This window comes from Pleurodeles waltl, chromosome 3_2 (assembly GCF_031143425.1).
Source record: "Pleurodeles waltl isolate 20211129_DDA chromosome 3_2, aPleWal1.hap1.20221129, whole genome shotgun sequence".
Taxonomy (NCBI): domain Eukaryota; kingdom Metazoa; phylum Chordata; class Amphibia; order Caudata; family Salamandridae; genus Pleurodeles; species Pleurodeles waltl.
In genome coordinates, this window is record NC_090441.1 from 130,048,487 (window position 1) to 130,067,698 (window position 19,212).

The window sequence follows — 19,212 nt, forward strand, 5'->3', positions numbered from 1 at the left end:
CCTCTGAGGATGTATTTGGGAGTTGACAGGACTTCAAATATGCTGCACAGTCTTCTGTCCTTATTACAGAGTTTGGCAAGTATAGGTCGGAGTAAAATTCATGGAAGACCTTTAGGATGTTTTGGGGTGAGGTGAGGGTGGTACCTGCTGTTTTTGATTGCAGAAATGGTGGATCTATTTTTAGAGTATTTCAGATAGTTAACGAAGGCCTTCCCGGCTTTATTCTTGTTGGACATTTTTTCAGCGTTGGAGATTTCCACCCATTTCTGCACCCTTTTGCTTAGTATTTGGTTGTCTTCATATTGAAGTCTACATAGTTTTAGGAGGTCTTTAGTTCCCAATGAGTGCTTTATGGATTTGTTTAGGGATCTAATCTCTAGCTCAAGCGAGTTAAGACATTCGTTAAGGGTTTTATTTCTAACTGAAGAGATATTCAGCAGGGTACCTCTTAGACATGTTGTTAGGGCATCCCACCCAATTATATCTGACGTGTTTCCTGGTTTGTTATCTATTAAGAAATGCTGTATGGCTGTGGTGATATTTGCATGGAGGAGTCATCCTCCAGAAGTGCGTCACTGAGTCGCCATGTTTTTAGGGGGGGGGCCCGAGCTGCGGAAATATTGAGGTCTAAGTTAATGCATGCATGATCACTAATTATGATGGGTTCAATATTTGGGTTTTGTGAGAAGGTTACAAGTGATTTGTTGAAACATATGTAGTTGATCCTCGTGAAGGTGTGGTGTGGAGAGGAAGAAAAGGTATAGTCACTACCTGATGGGTGAGTTAGCCTCCATATGTCAACTAGATTGTTATTTTTGTAGAATAGGTTCATCTGGGTGTGGGATCTGTTACCATCGAATTTGTGGGAGGAAATCCTGTCGAGATTTCCATCCATTAGGAGATTGAAGTCTCCCCCTACTACGATGCTAAAGATCTCTGGGATTTCGGAGATGCAGTTGTCTAAGTCCTTCCAAAAGTCCACAAGTTTTCATTCAGTGTGTAAATGTTTGCAGTGGCTAGATCCTTATTCTTCCTTGAGATTTTGGTGATCAGCCAGTGGCTCTTGTGGTTGTGAGTGTGTGATATTCAATTGGATTCTGAGTTTCTGGAAAATAGGGTGATGATTCTGTTCTTCTTGTCTAGAGCTGGAGAGAGTAGAGTATCGGATACTCGGGTGGGAATAGAATTTGGCATCTTTAATAGACTCTATGTGGGTCTCTTGGAGTAAGATGATGTCCCCCTTTTTTGCAATAGTCAGCAATCTTTTTTGTTTGACTGGATGTGATAACCATTTAGTATTTAGAGAAATAATTCTGAGGTCAGCTATTTGTTGGCAGTGTCAATATGGGTTTTAAGTGGAATAGCATATAAATATGGTAGATGTTGAAGGGTGTGCGAGGGGTCATGTTGCGTTGACATCCTGTGCTGGAATACGAGGAGTACGCATTGAGTATGCCTGGTATTGTGCTTTGGGGTTGGACCCTATAGATGTGCAGGGAACAAAAAACTGCTGGGCGGTCAGGCACTTCAGATGCCTGTGTGAGGCGAGGGCAGTAGTCATAGTGTAGTCTGTGTGGCTGCCCTGGACAGGGGATGGGGCAGATGAAAGGAGTAGATGAGGAGAGAGAGAGGAGAGGGAAAAAACAAAGGGGAAACAAACAAAAAACTCTTATAAACAAGCCACCCACCACCGAAACCCATAATGTGAGAAGACCACGTTACCCCATCCCTATCTAGAATGTGGGAAAGGAAGGCCACGAGATGGCCAGACCTCAGGAACAGGTGTCACAACTCATCTGTAATTAGTATCAAAAAGAAAAAACTAGTATCAAAGATTGATACATGTATTCGTAAAAAAGAAAGAAAAAAATGTGCGAGTTGAGGCTGAACAACATAACCTTGGAACCAATATAACATGAACAGAACTATGGTTGCTACTGCAGAGCCGCTGAAGAAGACTGATCTGACCTACATGGGCAAGTTTGCAGGCAATGGACATTTGTAGAAGGGAAGTATTGTCCATTGATGATCGATCCAGTAAGCCCAATCAGATGGATAGACGATTCTCCAGGTACTAATGGTCAACAGGATTCCTTAGGCGAGTTTAAGTGATGGGCAGGGATGTTGAGTCAGAATTCCATTCCAGTTTGGATAGAAGTGTCCATGAACGCTTGAAGATCTGCAGGCGAGGTGAACCGTGCTTTGCCCCTGTAGAGGATTCAGAACTTTGTTGGTCCCGCGAAGGAGAACGGTATATTTCGATCTCTCAGAATTTAGCCTGGAGCTAAGAAGCCTTTCCTTGTGGAGACGGTTTCTTTGCAGTAATCCTGAGATATAGAGACTCGTAATCCATTCCACAGGATATGTTGCACTTTCCACATGTGGTCGATGACTATTTCTGGGTGGCAGTACTGCAATGAGCAGAAAATCATTGTGCGAGGACAGGTGGTGTTGTCCTTCGCAAGCTGGGGGCCTTACCAATGGGATCCTCTGGGCCCGTTCAATTTCAAAGTCTTTTTAAAATAAAGTCCTAAGGTGCGTGGAATGCATGCTTCCAGAAACTCAGCACAGCATTTTCGGGGAGGCTGACTATGCGTAGGTTCCCCCTGCAGTTGCGATCTTCAAGTTCAGAGATCTCTCTTCTCATTTGCTTTGTTTATTTGTATGAGTACTCCAAGCGTTTCTGGGTTTGAAGAGTTAGAGCCTTCTAGTGAGCTGATCCTGGACTTCGCTTCTGTGATTCTGGTGGAGAGGCCTTTGAGGTCATCACGTATTGCCTGGATATCCTGGTGCATGATATTGGTGGTGGCTTTAGTGTCTTGGGCTAAGTCATGGAGTGCACCAAGATATTGCATGATGATTTCAATGTTGGTCGAAACATCCCCTTTTGATTTGATCGTAGAGCCCGGCACAGTGGATTCTGGTTTATGGCTTTTGTGTGAGGCTTTGTTATCCTTCTGGTCCTTATGTTCTTTGTTCCCTTTGTGGTTGGCCATAATGAGGCTTGGGCATTGGAGTGCCAGAGGAGATGTTGGTAATGATGATTGTAGTGCTATTGCCCAGCCTGAGCAGATGAGGATGATGGAGAAATAGCATAAGCTGCTAGACGATCAAGATTGTAGGTGGCCCTAAAAACTGATGTCAGAGCCCCTTTTGTAATCGTGTACAGTTTCTAGGTTGCCAGCAGTGGTGCAAATTGCTTTGTGGGAGGTTCTTGGAGTCCAAATGCCATGCCATGCAGTTGTGAAAGCTTGCGATTCCCCTATCCATGGTAAGGTTGAAGATGCGTCACAGAGTTGCGCCATGAGGTAAGTGTAATATAGGAACCCCTGATTTATTGAGCTTCTAAGTTCAGTTCAGGTTGCACTCTCTTAGCAAGACTGTAGCCCTGAGTTTGCCAGTGTCAGACTACTGGGAAGTACAAGAGCATATTGGTGAAGTTCAAGGGCTTGTAATGGAGGTGAGATGAGGTCTGCGTTCTCTTAGCGCTTCTATGTATCTTTGTGTATCTAGTGAATCAGGTATCCGTGTAGTATGAAGATATGCTGGTAAAATTCAGAGATTTGCTACTAGAGCAAATGGTGGGGCAACGGCGGCCACCATCTTGAGGTCAGGCATAAGGTTTGTGATAATCGCAGAAAAAGTAAGCAAGAGGCAAACTGTAAGGCGTGCAGTGTTGTAGTTGTGGCTCAAAGAGGGAAGATGATGTTAATCGGCCCAACCGGTTTGAAGCGCTGTATGGGTTGCAGTAGTCGCGTAGGCCGCAGGGCCCGCTTCTGATGTGTATGAGCGTGCGGTTGGTCAAGAGCTTGAAGCACAAGGGATATCCAGGTAGAAATCACAGTAGGTCACATTAACACAAGTAAAAAGGGTCATAAGCCGACAATGTGTAGTGTATGATAGCTGAGTCAGTTCTGGTAACTGTGGTTATGGCAGGTGCTGTGGGTTAGTGCATGACAGTACCTTTGTCCGTCTGGCAATCACGTCAGCGGTCTCCTGCTGTGTTTAACAGAAAAAGCAAGGTGTTCTGCCAAAGCCCTAGAGCAGTGGTTCCCAACCTGTGGACCGGGGACCAAGGGGGTCTGCAAAGCCTCCTCAGGGGGTCCACGACTGCTTAGAAAATTAAATAATATTAACAGATTAGATCCCCAGCTTTCAGTAATGACTCAGCGGAGGTTCCCGGATTCCAATAATGAGTCACTGGGGGTCCCTGGGTTCCAGTAATGATAGAGTGGGGGTCCACAGAAGTCAAAAGGTTGGGAACCACTGCCCTAGAGCTTAGGAGTGATGAGGTTTGGCTTCCGTAGAGCGCCAGTAAGCAGTGACGGTGTGCCGGCACACTCCGAGCATGTGTGTGCCATTTTAGGGTGCTGGTGATCCAGTAGGCCGGGAGGCAAAACGCACCATGTAGGGCAGCTCGCTTCTTTTGGTTGCCTGGTAGTGCCCTACAGTGGTTCCGGGAGATGTAAGCTATGGAGGTATAGTGAGTCTTGCTAGCATGAGAAAGGGGCACCACATAGTGACACACTTTTGCCTTATCTATTTGCTAATAAAGTACATTTCCTCCTGTGTTTTTGCACTCGAGTATATGTCATTTAGGCTCTTACAAATACTAAGAAAAGTGAAAATATTAGTCTCAGAATGCAATGTCTTATTGGTTGCAGTGTAGGAAATGATTGTAAATGTGACACAATAACATTTAGGAGCTATTAAAATTTACTGGAAAAAAAAAATTGGCCCGTATTTATACTTTTTTAGCGCCGCGTTTGCATAATTTTTTGACGCAAAAGCAGCGCAAACTTGCAAAATTCAATTGTATTTTGTAAATTTACGCCGCTTTTGCGTCAAAAAGCGGCGCAGATGCGGCGCTAAAAAAGTGTGCAATTACCCTGGACAAATTGGGTATTGGGGAGAATAATTTTGAGACCGCAGAGAGATCAAAACCAATGGAAAGGGTTTGATACATCTAAGAGTAAGTGTGCATGATGAGAAGTAGCACCTATGTCAAAAAGGAGTGACATTAATTTACCCGTTCAGTGGTATCCCCGAATCTGCTAAAATGATTATGTAGCTATAACGTCAAAGCGGGCAAAGAGAATAAAGGCCTCTTTGCAAACTAAAACAAAAATGAAACCTCATTTTTGGTAATAAAGTCTACAATAAATCTTAAGGAACATCAAAACAGTCATAACCAAATACTTCTGTATCTATGCACCACTACAAACAATAGTGGTGTGTGATTTGCTAAAAGAAAATTCAAAAGCCACAAAAGTGCAATGCCTATCCTTCAAAAACAACTCGAACAATATGTTCTAACAGCTTTTTTCTTCAACATGTTCTTGTGTCATTAACACGTGCTTCCTTTTTGGCAGTAACATCTCCAGTCATAGGGCACGCGCTTTCAAAGAGCAAAACTGAATTGCCCCAAGGCGCTCATAATAAGGTATGGGAACTGAAGTGTAAAAATACAATGTTGCTTGCTCAGGATCACACAGTTTTGTCAAGTAGGGTAGCTGGGATTTAAAACACAGGCCTCTTGAAAAAAGGCTGCAATTTGGACAACAAGGCTGCAAGTAAGACCATATATGTACAGCTACTAAGAATGTCTGTCATCTGCCCAGCTCTCCACCTGCCAGTCCGTCGCCTGTAAGCACAATGTACACAAGAACTTATAAGCCAATTTACACAAAAAAGCATTTTTTTTTCTATAAAATGAGCACCTTTAAAAGTTATTATTTTCTTGCACAAATGGGAAAATTATTCTTATCTGTTTCAGAAAAATACAAATCTTTGAACACTGACCTCAACCTGCACACCTCTTTGTCCCCAGCCACAGTCTTGCCTTGCGTCGCAGCCACAGCCTCTGGGCGCCCGGCACGTTTCTTAAGAAAACACATCTGCCTGTCTGAAGGGAACGAAGTAAATCATGTCCGTGCCATGAATAAATGCCCATATGTGAAGTCAAACATACATGGAATATCCTTTTATCTCTTGCAGGCCTGTAGGAGGTGAAGGCATAAACTGGAGAAGCCAAATTTAGGGCCAGATTTATTAGAAAATGGCGGCGTGCTGCGCCAAATTATGCAGCGTCGCGCACTGTCAGTTTCAAAACTTAGGGATACGCCGTATTTACTAGAATACGGCTCACCCCTTTGCTTCCACCTGCACCGGCGCGAAATTTGATGCTGTGCACCAACGCAGCCACCCTTGCGCCATAGTGCAAGGATGGCTACATTGATGGCTACATTGAGTGGGAGATTGTTTTTGTGCAGGAAGTTCCTACACAAAAACAATCTTCACTGGCGATTTACTCCCTCTGTGTGCTGCAAAATGTGCTGCACACAAAGAAAGAGCAAAAACGAGGAGAAATGAAAGCATTTCTCCTCGTTGTGCCACTCTAACGCCACCCCCGGGGTGGCGTTAGATTTTGGCCCTGCCTCAGGTTTACGAAATCTCGTAAATCTGAGGCAGCATCAAAATGCAATGGGTGTTGCTGTGGCATGCCCACAGCAACACCCATTGCACGCCTATTCCACGCAAAGTTCTGTGTGTGAAGTGGCTGTATTTACAAGGTGGCGTTAAGCCACAAAAAGTGGCTCAAAGCCACCTTGTAAATACGGCTCAGGGCATTGTGCAACGCGAGCATCATGAAAAGTGACGCTTCAGTGGCGCTAGGGGCTCTTAAATATGCCGCTTAGAGTTTTCGCCAGCAATAAATATGGAATGGAAATCATCTTCAGGGAGGCAGTGACCCCATCATATTATTTCCAGGGGAGCTGAATTCCTTGAGCCCCGATAAAGGTAGCATGACTGGTAGAGATGGCGAGCAGTCACAGGCTTGTCAGGGAGGAAGTGCAGGGGTGCCCGAGCTCAACAATCACACAACAGTGCAAAAATGAATGTCCAACTCAATGACTGTCTTTCAAGAAAAAAATACTTTCATGCACACTACAACTTACTACTACACATTAACACAACCAAATTAAGTTTAATGGCCCCAGATGATATCAAGCTGTGCTGCGCCTCTACCCGCTATCTTCCCCAGTGCCCCAACTGGTCTAAGTCGTCCCCCCTCAGGTATTAGTGTAACTAGAGCTCAGGTGCAGTTCTCACAACTTGATTGCCTTGAGCTCAGTGTTCTTTTATGCCTCAGTAGTTTTAACTTTCTTATCACACTGGGTATATCAAGTTCACAGGGCAGGAGCCTGGCTTCTCAGTGCACTCAACCCCTCTCCCTGTGAGAGGTAGCGCACCAGCTGGCAGCTTCATCGATGGCTACACAATGGCTGTTCCTCACAGGGAGGTGAGACTGTCACAGGCCGGCAGTTGCAGCCTCTCACAAGCTGGTTCTTCTGGTTATGGGACCAAGCACATGCTGGACTCTAGTGATGATGAGGCCGTGCACAGGCTGATACTCGAGTGACTATGCGGCCACACACAAGCCAATATGCTGGTGATGTTACGGCTACACACAGCCCAATACTTGTGTGATGATGCAAGCACACACAGGCTGATAGTCTGGTGATGATGCAGTCATGCATGGGCCAATACACTAATGATGATGCTGCCACACCCAGGCTGATCCTCTTGACTCACAATCATGGACCAGACCTTGGCAATCCCAATCTTAATCTGGACAGTTACCACCTAGAACCTCCATGGAGAGACTGCATGTCCATAGACACCAGGGTCCACAAACCCCCCTCCTCAGCCTTATACTTCTGGGTGCTGCACATACACAGGGACATGGTTCAACTTGCACCTCATGGACACTCACTCCTCCTGCAGAGTTAGCAGTCTCCTTCCCTCTCTCAGAAGGCACAGAGGGTTCTGAATACTTTAGAGCAGGTAATAGCTCTTTCAGTGAGCGGTCAGACTCAGGTAAGATCCCCTTGCATCTGGGAAGCTGGCTTTCAGGCAGAAACCAGCTCTGGTTGTACAGCAGTCCTCTGAATACTCTGCAGAGCACTCCTTTCATTGTACTAGAACAAAAAAGGAGTAGGGAGGTTCCACTCTTATGCAGGGAAATCATACAGGAAATGTGTATCCACTGCCTGCATCATCACAACCAGTTGGGGCATGTTGGAAATTGGGTTACTGGTTGGGGGGGGTGGGGCTGAAATCCTACTCAAGCTGCAACCACAATCTCTGTCAGGGTGAAACAGAAGCAAATCCCAAATTAACCTGTGCTGAACTTCCTGGTAGGTTGGCACAAAAGTAGTCAGGCTTAACTTAGAATCAATGTGGAATGTATGTATGCAACATTTCGAACAGTAATAAAGTGAAAACACAGCACAACAAAAATCCCACACCAATTTAGAAAAACTGAGAAAAATGTAATAAATTATTTGACGCCCAAATGACAAAACCCCAATCATAAGAACTTGAGATATGCAGTTTCAAAGTTTTAGGTAAAAATAGTGCTTAGAAGCTCAAAGAGCCAACTGTGGTTATCTGGTCAGGCCAGGCCGAGACAAAGTTATAAGTTCAGTCTGCCCGCAGTGGAGCATGGGCAAAATACAGCACCCAAGTTAGGCCTGCTGAACAAAAATATCTTAAATCCTGGTTTGCAGAGCATTGCAAGATCCCACATTGAGGATGCGTCGTGCAGCGGCGGTTCAGAGGATCTCTGGGGCAAAATCCTGCATTGTCTTCAAGGATGCCATTGATGAGGGATTTGAGAGGCGAAGTCCTGCGTCGATGATGCATTGTGCACCAACGGTTCTGAAGAGGTGCTTGACTGCAATGCAGAGACCTGTGTCATCATTGAGGATGCCATTGATGAGGGACTTGTGATGCAAAGGCCTGTGTCAAGGATGCGCCATGCAGTAGCAATTCTGAAGACTGCAAGCTGCGATGCAAGGTCTGGAATCAGGATAGTCCCGCTGAGGCAATATGGATGCGGCAGCAAGAGAGTGTGTTGTGCTGCATTGGTTCTGCTTCACAGGACCACAGCTGGGCTGGCAGAACACCTTCAGGCCTTCTCCCAGGAGTCCAGGACTAGAGGGGCACAACTTGGAGGGTAGGACTCACAGAAGACAGACCCTAGGTGCTGGGTTCAAGGTGGTTAAAGCCTTTTCTGTCCCTGAGGCTCTGATCAAGAGGCCAGCCAATCAGCCTTTGGAGTCACTCTGGTGGTCCTGGATTCAAGATGCAGGTCCAGTCCTTTCACTCATGCAGCAGGCATCTGGACACCAGGGCAGCAGAGTAGCAGTCCTTCTTGCAGAGCAGCACAGAAGTCCTTCTGAGTCTTCCACAAGTCCAGAGATGTAGTGAAAAGTTGCTGCCAGCCTTGAAGTTAGAGAAGGTTCTGGAGGGTTCCACCCCCAGAGGTGTTTGAAATTTCCTGCCTCCCTGACCTGGCCCCAGCTTTTTTGGGGTCACAAAAGACTAGTGTTGAACTCTTTGTGAGTGTGCTCAGACAGAGTCTTGGTGATGTGCAAATATTGTAGGTGACATCTTTTCCTCCATGTCAAGCCAGCGATGGCCCATCCTGCCAATACCTATCTTCTGTTTGTCTCACTGTCTGGGAGCAATACACAAAGACCAACTGGCAGCTACACCTAGTCATGTGACCCAGGTTACAGGATGCAGACACCAAATGGTTAGGACAAGAAAATGGCAACTTTCTAAAAGTGGCAGTTTCAGAATTGTGCTTTGAAATCCGAGTGCACTATTAAAGAGGGCTTTATAGTTCTATTCTTTAGACACCAAACTCAACATTCCAACCTGCTCCCAACTGAAAGTTTGTTACTTATTAAATGTAAAAAGTTGACCCAATGTTATCCTATGAAAGAGGCTGGCCTTGCAGTAGTGAAGAACGCATTTAGGAGTTTTTAGGAGTTTTTCAGCACCAGGACATGCAAACTTTTTAAGTGCTCCACACTCTACCCTATGGGCTGTTTAGGGCCTACCCTAGGAGTAACTCATATGTATTAAAAAGGAAGGGTTAGGCCTGGCAAAAAGTGTTTTTCTCAGAATGAAATGACAATTTATAATTGCACACACAGGCTGCAATGGCATTGTTGAGACATGTCTAAAGGACTAATTAAGTCGGTGGCACAATGAATATGGCAGCCCATTAGTAGCATTTCATTTACAGGCACCTCCCTACATGTAGTGCCACTTTACTAGGGACTTACAGGTAACTTAAATGTACCTATTGGGTGTAAGACAATTTCACCATGTTTAAAGGAGAAAGCACAAGCACATTAGCACTGGTTAGCAGTGATAAAGTATGCAGACAGTGGTGGCAAGTGACATTTGAAATTGTTGAGATGTAAAAGTTAGGGATGACTTTTAAGTAGCGATCAAGCACTTCATTTTCTTTTACTTTTCCTTGTCATTTTTTTAAGACTGCATATCCCCATGATGTGGGCCCCATTACACCCATTTGCACAGATGTAGAATCACAACTAGAACGTAACCATTGCCCTGTGCTCTCTGCAGAGAGGCCAAGGATTGGATGGGCATGTATTCTGAACACGTTTTGGACTGACTGGCAGGCACTGTTACAAACCTGCAGTGCCTTCAGCCTCAGCTCCAGAGCTCTCAAGAGCAGCATGAACCTGTAGCTCTGCTGGTGCAACTCTGTTCAAAGTATGGGTGATCAGGAATGAAAAACTGCTCCAATGCGTTACAGCCTGGGGTCTTAAGTGAACTGATTTATAAGACAGGCTTATGCTATATTTCACCTTTTATCTGGCCATACTATTTGATCACTTTACATGAGCACCAGTTACATCACACAAGGTCACATTAGTTTTTGTTTTTAGGCATGGGGACATTAAGGGCCTGGCTTACGAGTCTGGCGGAGGGATTACACCATCAAAAATGTGATTGATATCCCATCCGCCGTATTACGATTTCCATAGGCCATAATGGAATCATAATACTGCAGACGGGATATACTTCACATTTGCGACAGAGTAACCCCCTCCACCAAACTCTAAATCAGGCCCTTTGTGATTTGCCCTGGATCACAGGATCTTGAGCAGACGCGGAGACTTGAACCTGGTTCCCCTGTTCCACAGTTGGCAGCTATTACACCACATCTTGCCCACTGTGAGATGTAAATTCAGACTTGCAGTTAGATTTCCCAAGGGTGAGAGCATTGCTCTTCCAGTATGGGGAGCGGATGTATGAGATTGGGGAATAAAAGGAATAGCATCAGAGCTTAAGGCATAACAGCACAAAGAAACTGGAGAACCCTCCTTTTTTCCACACAACCATTCTTTGCTAAGGAGGCTGCCTTATGTGGTTCTTACTTGGTTAAATACTTGGTACTAATACTGCTGTTCAGTACAGTGTCTCATTTTGATTGTGTATTCTGAGAGAAGCCAAGACCCCAATCCAGTTCAGAAGGGAGGGAAGGTGGTTGGCTTTCCTTACAACAACCATCTAATGTAACCAATCCTGGAGCTGCTGTTTAGAATAATAATTAGCATGAGAGACGCGCCAGGATTGGTTGGAACAGACTAAACCAGCACTCCTTTTGAGACTGGGGGCCTGTGTCTGCAATCCACCCGGCTGTTTAAAACAGCTCGTATTGGTGCGGTCTGAAGTGTTGAAGTTGGGCTGGCCATTTAAAGACAGCTGGTTAATCAGACATGCACACTTTAAGCTTTAGGGGAATTATCCTTGCTGCCAATCAGCAGGAATGGCCACGCCAATGCACTAGGGGTGGACAGGTGGCGCTTTCTACTAAAATTGTAATAACCACTTTATTTATGTTTGCTGCTGCACTCACAGCAGGGGAGGGGGGGTGGCACTCCTCAGCACTAAAGGAGGAGCCACTACTGTGCACAAAGTCCTGAAAGCCAACAAAAATGGGTTCAGAGAACAGGAGGGTGAAGGCTAAACATTTGGGGATGACCCAGCAAAAAGGGGTAAGTTCAACAGGTCGGTTTGCATTTCCATGCTGCTGTCCAGACACAGCCTTTGTGTAGAATGATGCTTCTCTCAGCAGGGTAGTCTCCAGCATGGAGCACCCACAAGAGAGGCAAAAAGAGGTGTGAGGTTTATGCTCCTAGCTGTCATCACCCAACTGAAACTGTAATCAGGCAAAGTAAGAAGGCTGAGTCTCACTTAAAGGAACCCCTCACCTTGCACAAGAGGGACTGCAGCCCCTCATCCCTACTATCTACTAAATGGCAGTGTTCATGAAGACTAATCACAGCGCCCTGTGAAGCAAAAGGTTGAATCGAATTTCTAAAGGGGCCACTTCTCCACTCCAGATCACTTCACTGTCTAGGTCTCCTCCCTCTAGCTTCATTAAGTCAGCTATACATTTGTAATGTCTAGGAAAACAACCTCACCTCCATCTTGTGCAAAGGTCAGACCAGTTCTAGATTAGAGTGACCCGAGGACTAAAAATCAAAGGTCAGGTTACCAGATACAGACAGGTGGGAACTCAGGGCAGGGGAACAATACTGCACACCAAATAGGGAACATTCCCATCCCAACAGAAAGCAACAGAGTTTACATTTAGCAATAAGCCAATCATTGTAACATAGGGCCTAAGCCCATCCAAGGAGAAGTGGGAGCAAAATTATCCCAGATCATTCCTCCTCACCACAGTCACCATTTATAATTCGCCACTTGAAAAATACCCCCCTAATGGTGTCGGACCCACTGCAGACATCAAAATTATAGTCATGTTAAATCTGAATCATTGTTTTCAAACTACAGGCGAAAACCTCAGTTTACAATATTTTAAAAAACAGTTTTTGTATTCATGTAAGAGTCTGATGATTCTAAATCTGACAAGTTGGAAATATGAAGCAAGGCGCTATAATACAAGATGCGGTGGTAAATGAAATTAACTCTGTAAATTATTAATCTGAAAGGATTCATTTTTAAGGCTATTTTATCAAAAGATTTGTTTTATTGTACAAATCTTTCAAATGCCTGTGGCTTCTTCCACATTTACTAAATGTACCACATGTACCAATTAAAATAAAGAAGATACGTTATCTGAAAGTCTGCATCCCGTTTTCCATCCTTGAGGCATCTACTGTATGTTGGTGCTGTAACCTTTGCACTACTTATGAATGCTTGTTCCTTTTAAACCAAAATATTACTCTATTTCATTCGTCCATCCACAAAGTATTTTAAATACTTAAAACAGTTGTATTACTTTTCAGAGTTGTTTTAGATTACGTATACATGCATATTTTACTAGGTATTGGGTTATTGAACAAAGTACATTCCTGTTGGTGGTGTCACTCACTTGGATTGTATTGGCTTATGCAAGCATATCATATTGAACCTCACTATGTATGTGAAGATCATTCCCCTACCTGTTAATTGTATTGCCGTATTGCTTGATTCTAGCTCTGTCAGTCCTGCTGAATGGGAAGATTATTCTAACGAAAATATTTTGAAGGCTGAAAAACAAAGGAATAATGCAGTCTCACTGCGAACGCTTACGGACAGCATTTTATCAGCAACGGCCAATGACATGCGCAAACAGTGTGAGACAGTGAACATTGCTCTGATGAATCGGGTGATGGAGACCAAGGATGCCAAGCGCAAACTGGAAGCTCACCTCGCGAAGGTAAGTACATAAAAATAGGAAAATTATTTGTTGGCCAAATGATATTTGTGTGTTGTCTAACATTGTGCTTGTTGATGCAACTATCAATGCATAGAGTATTGCGTAAACTAGGTCCCTGGCCTAGTACTACAAGGTTTGACTTTCTTATGTAGTTCAGTGCACCAGCACTTGAGCGTGAAAGTCCAGGTTGCTGTAACCCCAAACAACCCCACTTGACATGCCTGCCGGTGGGATGTCCATGCTTTCTGGGTTACTAACAGTCGCATAAAGAGGGTCAGCAACACAGTGGTAATTGAAACCTAATTGTGGGCCATATGTATGATCGTGAGTTTTGCGACTCGCAGTTTGCGACTCGTGCAAGTCGCAAATTGCAAGTCGCAAAACCAAATGTAAACAGTGTAACACTGTTTTCGATTCCCAATGGGGGGCAAATTACCTACCTCATCAATATTCATAAGGTAGGTCACAATTTGTGACCCCATTCGGAATGGCTGCACTCACAGGGATGCCGGCGTGCTGGGGACAGCAAACCACCATGTCTGTGACTGCTTTTTAAATAAAGCATCTTTTTTAATGCATCCCATTTTCCATAAACAAAGTAAACACAAAAAAATTAAACGTTTTCTATTCATTTTTTCAGAGTAGGCAGTGTTCCGTGGGACCACTACCTGCACTGAAAAAATATTTTCTGATGGATACACCTACCTGTGGATTCCTCACCTAAAGAATTCTCCCCTCGTGCCAGCCTCGACGGAAATTTCTTCTAGCTCTGCACGTCGCCGATGACGTCACAATCGCCCGACTCCACGCAACGCCGCATGACGTCATCTAGGCAATAAGAAGCCCTCGTCGACGTGCAGATGTCAGTTCCCTTTTTTCCGTGCCTCCGAGTAACGTTTTTTCTTCGAGGCTCACAGGGAGCTACAGTTTCGAACGACGGTTACAATGTCGCAGCCAAGGAAATCCGGCTTTAAACCATGTAACCAGTTCGGGGGTCGGATGTCGGTTACCAATCCCCATGAGAATTGCCTCTGGTGCCTTAGCTCCGACCATGAGGTCGAGTCATGCGGCTCCTGCCAGCGCATGAACCCTAAGGCACTCAAAGAAAGGGAGGCAAAATTGTTCTTGGCTCGTTCCAAGAAAAAGAAGGAGAGGCGTCATCGGAGGGAGTCCTCTTCAAGATCCTCGAGATCTCATCATCACCATGGTGACTCTTGGTGCCGTCACGGTTCCCGGCACCAATCGAGCAAGGGACGGTCCAGATCAAGATCGGCATCTCCGTCAGCTCGGCGCCGTCCGACGTGGGAGATTAGCCCGACCGTCACTCCTCCACCTCCTACGACCCCGACTTCACCCGGGTCGGTTTTCGAGGTTGAGCTTCCCCAAAGGCCAGAGGGCTCTCCTAGCCAGGAGTTACCTGGCCCCTCTTCGGCGTCTATGCCGGCGCCGGTGCAGCAACAATACCCGGCTTTCCCGACTCCGGGAACGGATCCTGCGGCGTTCTTGAACGCCATGTTTAACATTTTTGCTTCCATGGCGCCGGGTGGAGGTCAAGCAGGTCCGTCTGGCCCTTACAAATCGATGCCTTTTACTCTTTTTTTGCCTGCTGCACCTGAAGCAGCGCCGATGCCCTTGACGTCGCCGAGGAGACCTGCTACACCCGCTACGGCGCCGTTGGATTCGCCTCGGATCCAATCCACAGTCAAGGTTCCTGTGGAGCCGGAGGGTCTGGCGTCGGATGGATCCGAGGTTCGGCGCCGACGGAGATCTTCGGCATCGGCCGACGCCTTATCGACGCCGGGTCTCGAGTCAAGGCTTCGATCTAGACGTCTGGCTTTGCACCTGTTGGAAGAGGAAGAATATAGCAGGCAGAACCTGGAAGAGGGTGAGGTTTTGGAGCCTTCTGGTGACTTTCAAGGTCTTGATACGGCGAGTGGCATAGATACCTCCCCGGAGTGGGATCTAGCTTCCCCTGGAGAGTTCACTGAGGAAGCTGCATCTTTCCATGCTGTAATTCGGAAGGCTGCGGACTTTTTAGACCTTCCCCTTCCAGCTGTGGAAGTTAAGAGAAACCGGTTGACGGAGGTTTTGCATCCAACATCTGTAACGGCAGAGCCTCTCTTGCCCTTTAATGAGGCACTCCTGGATCCTATTAAAGACATCTGGAGGAAACCTGTGTCTACCACTGCTGTCAACAGGGCGGTGGCTCGTCGCTATCGGGCGGCACCAGGTGATCCTGTGTTTCTCTCCAAACACCTGACACCGGAGAGTTTAGTGGTTCAGGCCTCCTGTTCGTCCAGGTCCTCTCCTGGCTCGTTTCCCGGAACACCTGCGGACAGGGAATCGAAGAAAATGGACCATACTGCTAAAAAGGCCTTTTCTTCTTGTAGTATGGCCTTAAAGTCATCCAACGCGACCTGCATATTGGGACGTTATATCCATGCCCTTATGGAGGAAGCGAAAGGCCACCCGAACTTGTCACAGGAAATGTTGCAGTTACTGGCGGATGCTCAGGCGGCAGCGATCCAGCTGATCCAGTCGGGTTTGGACACTTTAGACTCGGTGGCTAGAGCTATGGGCACGACCATAGTTTCTAGGCGACAATCTTGGCTGCGTTCATCTGGCTTCTCGTCAGACGTACAGGCGACTCTCCTCGATCTGCCCTTTGATGGCGAGAAGCTCTTTAGAACAAAGGCGGATTCTGCTTTGGAGCAATTTAAGGAGAGCAGAGCCACTGCGAGGTCACTAGGGCTTCAGTCATCTGCCTCATCCTCCTTTAGAGCTTATAGGAGGTTTAGGGGATTTGGACGTGGCTCCTCATTTCGTGGCAGATTTCAAGGACCACAACAAACTGCAACCACCCTGCCATACAGATCTTTCAGGGGCAGGGGCAGAGTCCGGACAAGAGGAGCCACCCAGCAGCACTCTGCCTCTTCCTCTTCCTCGGGAGGGGTGCAGCAAGGAAAGCAGCCGTAGTCCTCCTCCACTCCCTGTCCACTTGTCTCCGGTAGGGGGGAGACTTGTCCATTTTCTTCCGATGTGGGAGGTTATAACATCGGACTCCTGGGTCATCGACATTGTGAAGAAGGGGTACACTCTTCCCTTTCGGGAATTCCCTCCTCCCTTCCCTCCACGCCCATCCTTCTGTTCGGAAGACCATCTTCTCCTATTACAACAGGAAGTATTCTCCCTATTGGCAAAAGGCGCAATAGAGTTGGTTCCCGAGCAGGAGAGGGGTCAGGGCTGTTATTCAAGATACTTCCTGATCCCCAAAAAGGATGGTCGGTTGAGACCGATTTTGGACTTGAGGGCTTTGAATTGGTTCCTCAGGCAGGAAAAGTTCAAAATGCTGACCCTTTCACAGGTTCTTTTGGCGTTGAACGAAGGAGATTGGATGGTGTCTGTCGATTTGCAGGACGCATATTTTCATATTCCGATCCTCAAATCGCACAGGAAGTATCTCTGGTTTGTGGTGGGATCGCAGCATTATCAGTTTGCGGTCCTCCCGTTTGGTCTTACTTCAGCACCTCGAGTCTTCAAAAAGGTGATGGCGGTGGTAGCGGCAGAGCTCAGAAGAAGGGGGATAGCGGTATTTCCCTATCTGGACGATTGGTTAATCAAAGCCAAGACTCCGGAGCTCGTGCGGCGACATCTCCAGTCGACAACTCAGTTGTTGTACGACCTGGGTTTTTCAGTCAGTGTACCCAAATCTCACCTGGAGCCCTCTCAACGCCTCCTGTTCATAGGGGCAGTATTGGACACAACATTGAATCAGGCCTTTCCTCCGCCCCAGCGGGTTCAGGACATCCAGGCGTTGATTCCAATGTTTCGAAATGGAGCGGTAGTTCCAGTCCTCAAGGTCCTTCGTCTGCTCCGTCTGTTCGCTTCTTGCATACTGTTGGTCACTCATGCACGCTGGCACATGAGGGCTCTTCAGTGGTGCGTCCGCAGGCAGTGGTTTCAGCACAAAGGGGATCTCGAGGAGTCGATAAAGATCTCCAGAGACACTGCAGTGGATCTTCAATGGTGGGCAGCGGTCAACAACCTGTCACAAGGAAGGCCGTTCTCGCTGCCGTCACCAGTGGCCACAGTGGTAACGGATGCTTCCACTCTAGGGTGGGAAGCTCATCTGGGGGACCTGGAGGTCAAAGGCTTTTGGTCTCCGGTAGAACAGAGATTACACATCAATCTGTTGGAATTGCGGGCAGTACGTCTGGCTCTCAAGGCCTTCCTCCCTTCCATTCGCGATCAGTCAGTCCGGATTCTGACGGACAACACTACCGTGATGTGGTATATAAACAAGCAGGGAGGAGTGGGGTCGTATCTTCTCTGCAGAGAAGCTCTTTGACTCTGGTCCTGGCTTCAGGACCACAAGATTTGCTTGGTAGCACATCATTTGGCCGGAGCTCTGAACGTGCGTACGGATGTTCTCAGTCGACGCACCTCGGCCGACCACGAGTGGCGTCTTCATCCAGATCTGTACATCTTCCAGATGTGGGGATATCCACAAATAGATCTGTTTGCAACTCAAGAGAATGCGCAGTGCCCGCAGTTTTGCAGCCTCCAGTATCCGGTGCAAGGAGCTTTGGGGGACGCGTTTCAGATGTCCTGGAAGGGTCAGTTGCTTTATGCGTTTCCCCCCATACTCTTGATTCCTCGAGTTCTGAGGAAGATCCGCCAAGACCGAGCCCAGGTCATCTTAATAGCTCCGGATTGGCCAAGAAGGATGTGGTATTCAGACCTTCTCCAACTCTCTCAGTGCCCGCCGCTCCGTCTCCCTTACAGGGTGGACCTCCTCTCGCAGTCACAGGGGCAGATTCTACACCCCCACCTCCAGAGCCTGCACCTTCATGCCTGGAGATTGAACGGGGCAATCTGAGTGCTTTTTCTCTCCCACCAGAAGTGGTGGATGTTATTTTATCGGCCAGGCGACACTCCACCAAATCAATCTATGCAAGTCGTTGGGCTAAATTTACATGCTGATGTGGAGAGAACAGAATTGATCCCTTAAAGGCTCGTTTATCTGACATATTGTCATTTGCTCTTTGTCTGGCACAGAAGGGTTGTGCGATTGCCACAGTCAAAGGTTATTTATCTGCGCTGTCGGCTTTTCTGTGCCTTCCTGATCAGCCATCCCTCTTTAAATCTCCTATTGTTTTAAGATTTTTAAAGGGACTCACTAACAAATTTCCACCATCGCCATTTGTTATGCCTCAGTGGGACCTTAATTTGGTTTTAACGTTTTTAATGGGGTCCCCATTTGAACCAATGCATTCTTGCTCTTTGCGGTTGCTAGTTTTCAAGACTGTTTTCCTGGTGGCCATAACATCGGCCAGAAGGGTCAGTGAGCTTCAGGCTCTTAGTATAGAGCCCCCATACCTTTCTTTCTTTAAGGACAAAGTGGTGTTAAGGAGCAAGGCGGCTTTCCTTCCGAAGGTTGTTACACCCTTTCACCTGGGGCAGTCAATTACTCTCTCTTCCTTTTACCCTCCACCTCACCCATCCAAGGAGGAAGAGAGGCTCCACCGGCTGGATCCACGAAGAGCGCTGAGCTTCTACGTCGACAGGACGAGGGAGTTCAGACAAGATGATCAGCTCTTCGTTGGATACGTGGGGAAGAGGAAAGGTAGAGCGGCCCACAAGAGAACGCTATC

The 19,212-nt window shown here is 46.7% G+C and overlaps 1 protein-coding gene across 1 annotated transcript in view; it reads left to right on the forward strand.

The window, feature by feature from the left end:
* TEKT1 (tektin 1) overlaps positions 1 to 19,212 on the forward strand; it is a 221,429-nt gene that overhangs the window by 172,106 nt on the left and 30,111 nt on the right. The window contains exon 6 of the mRNA XM_069226981.1: positions 13,336 to 13,558. Within this exon, the coding sequence (XP_069083082.1) occupies positions 13,336 to 13,558 (223 nt within the window). The remainder of the gene's footprint in view (positions 1 to 13,335; positions 13,559 to 19,212) is intronic.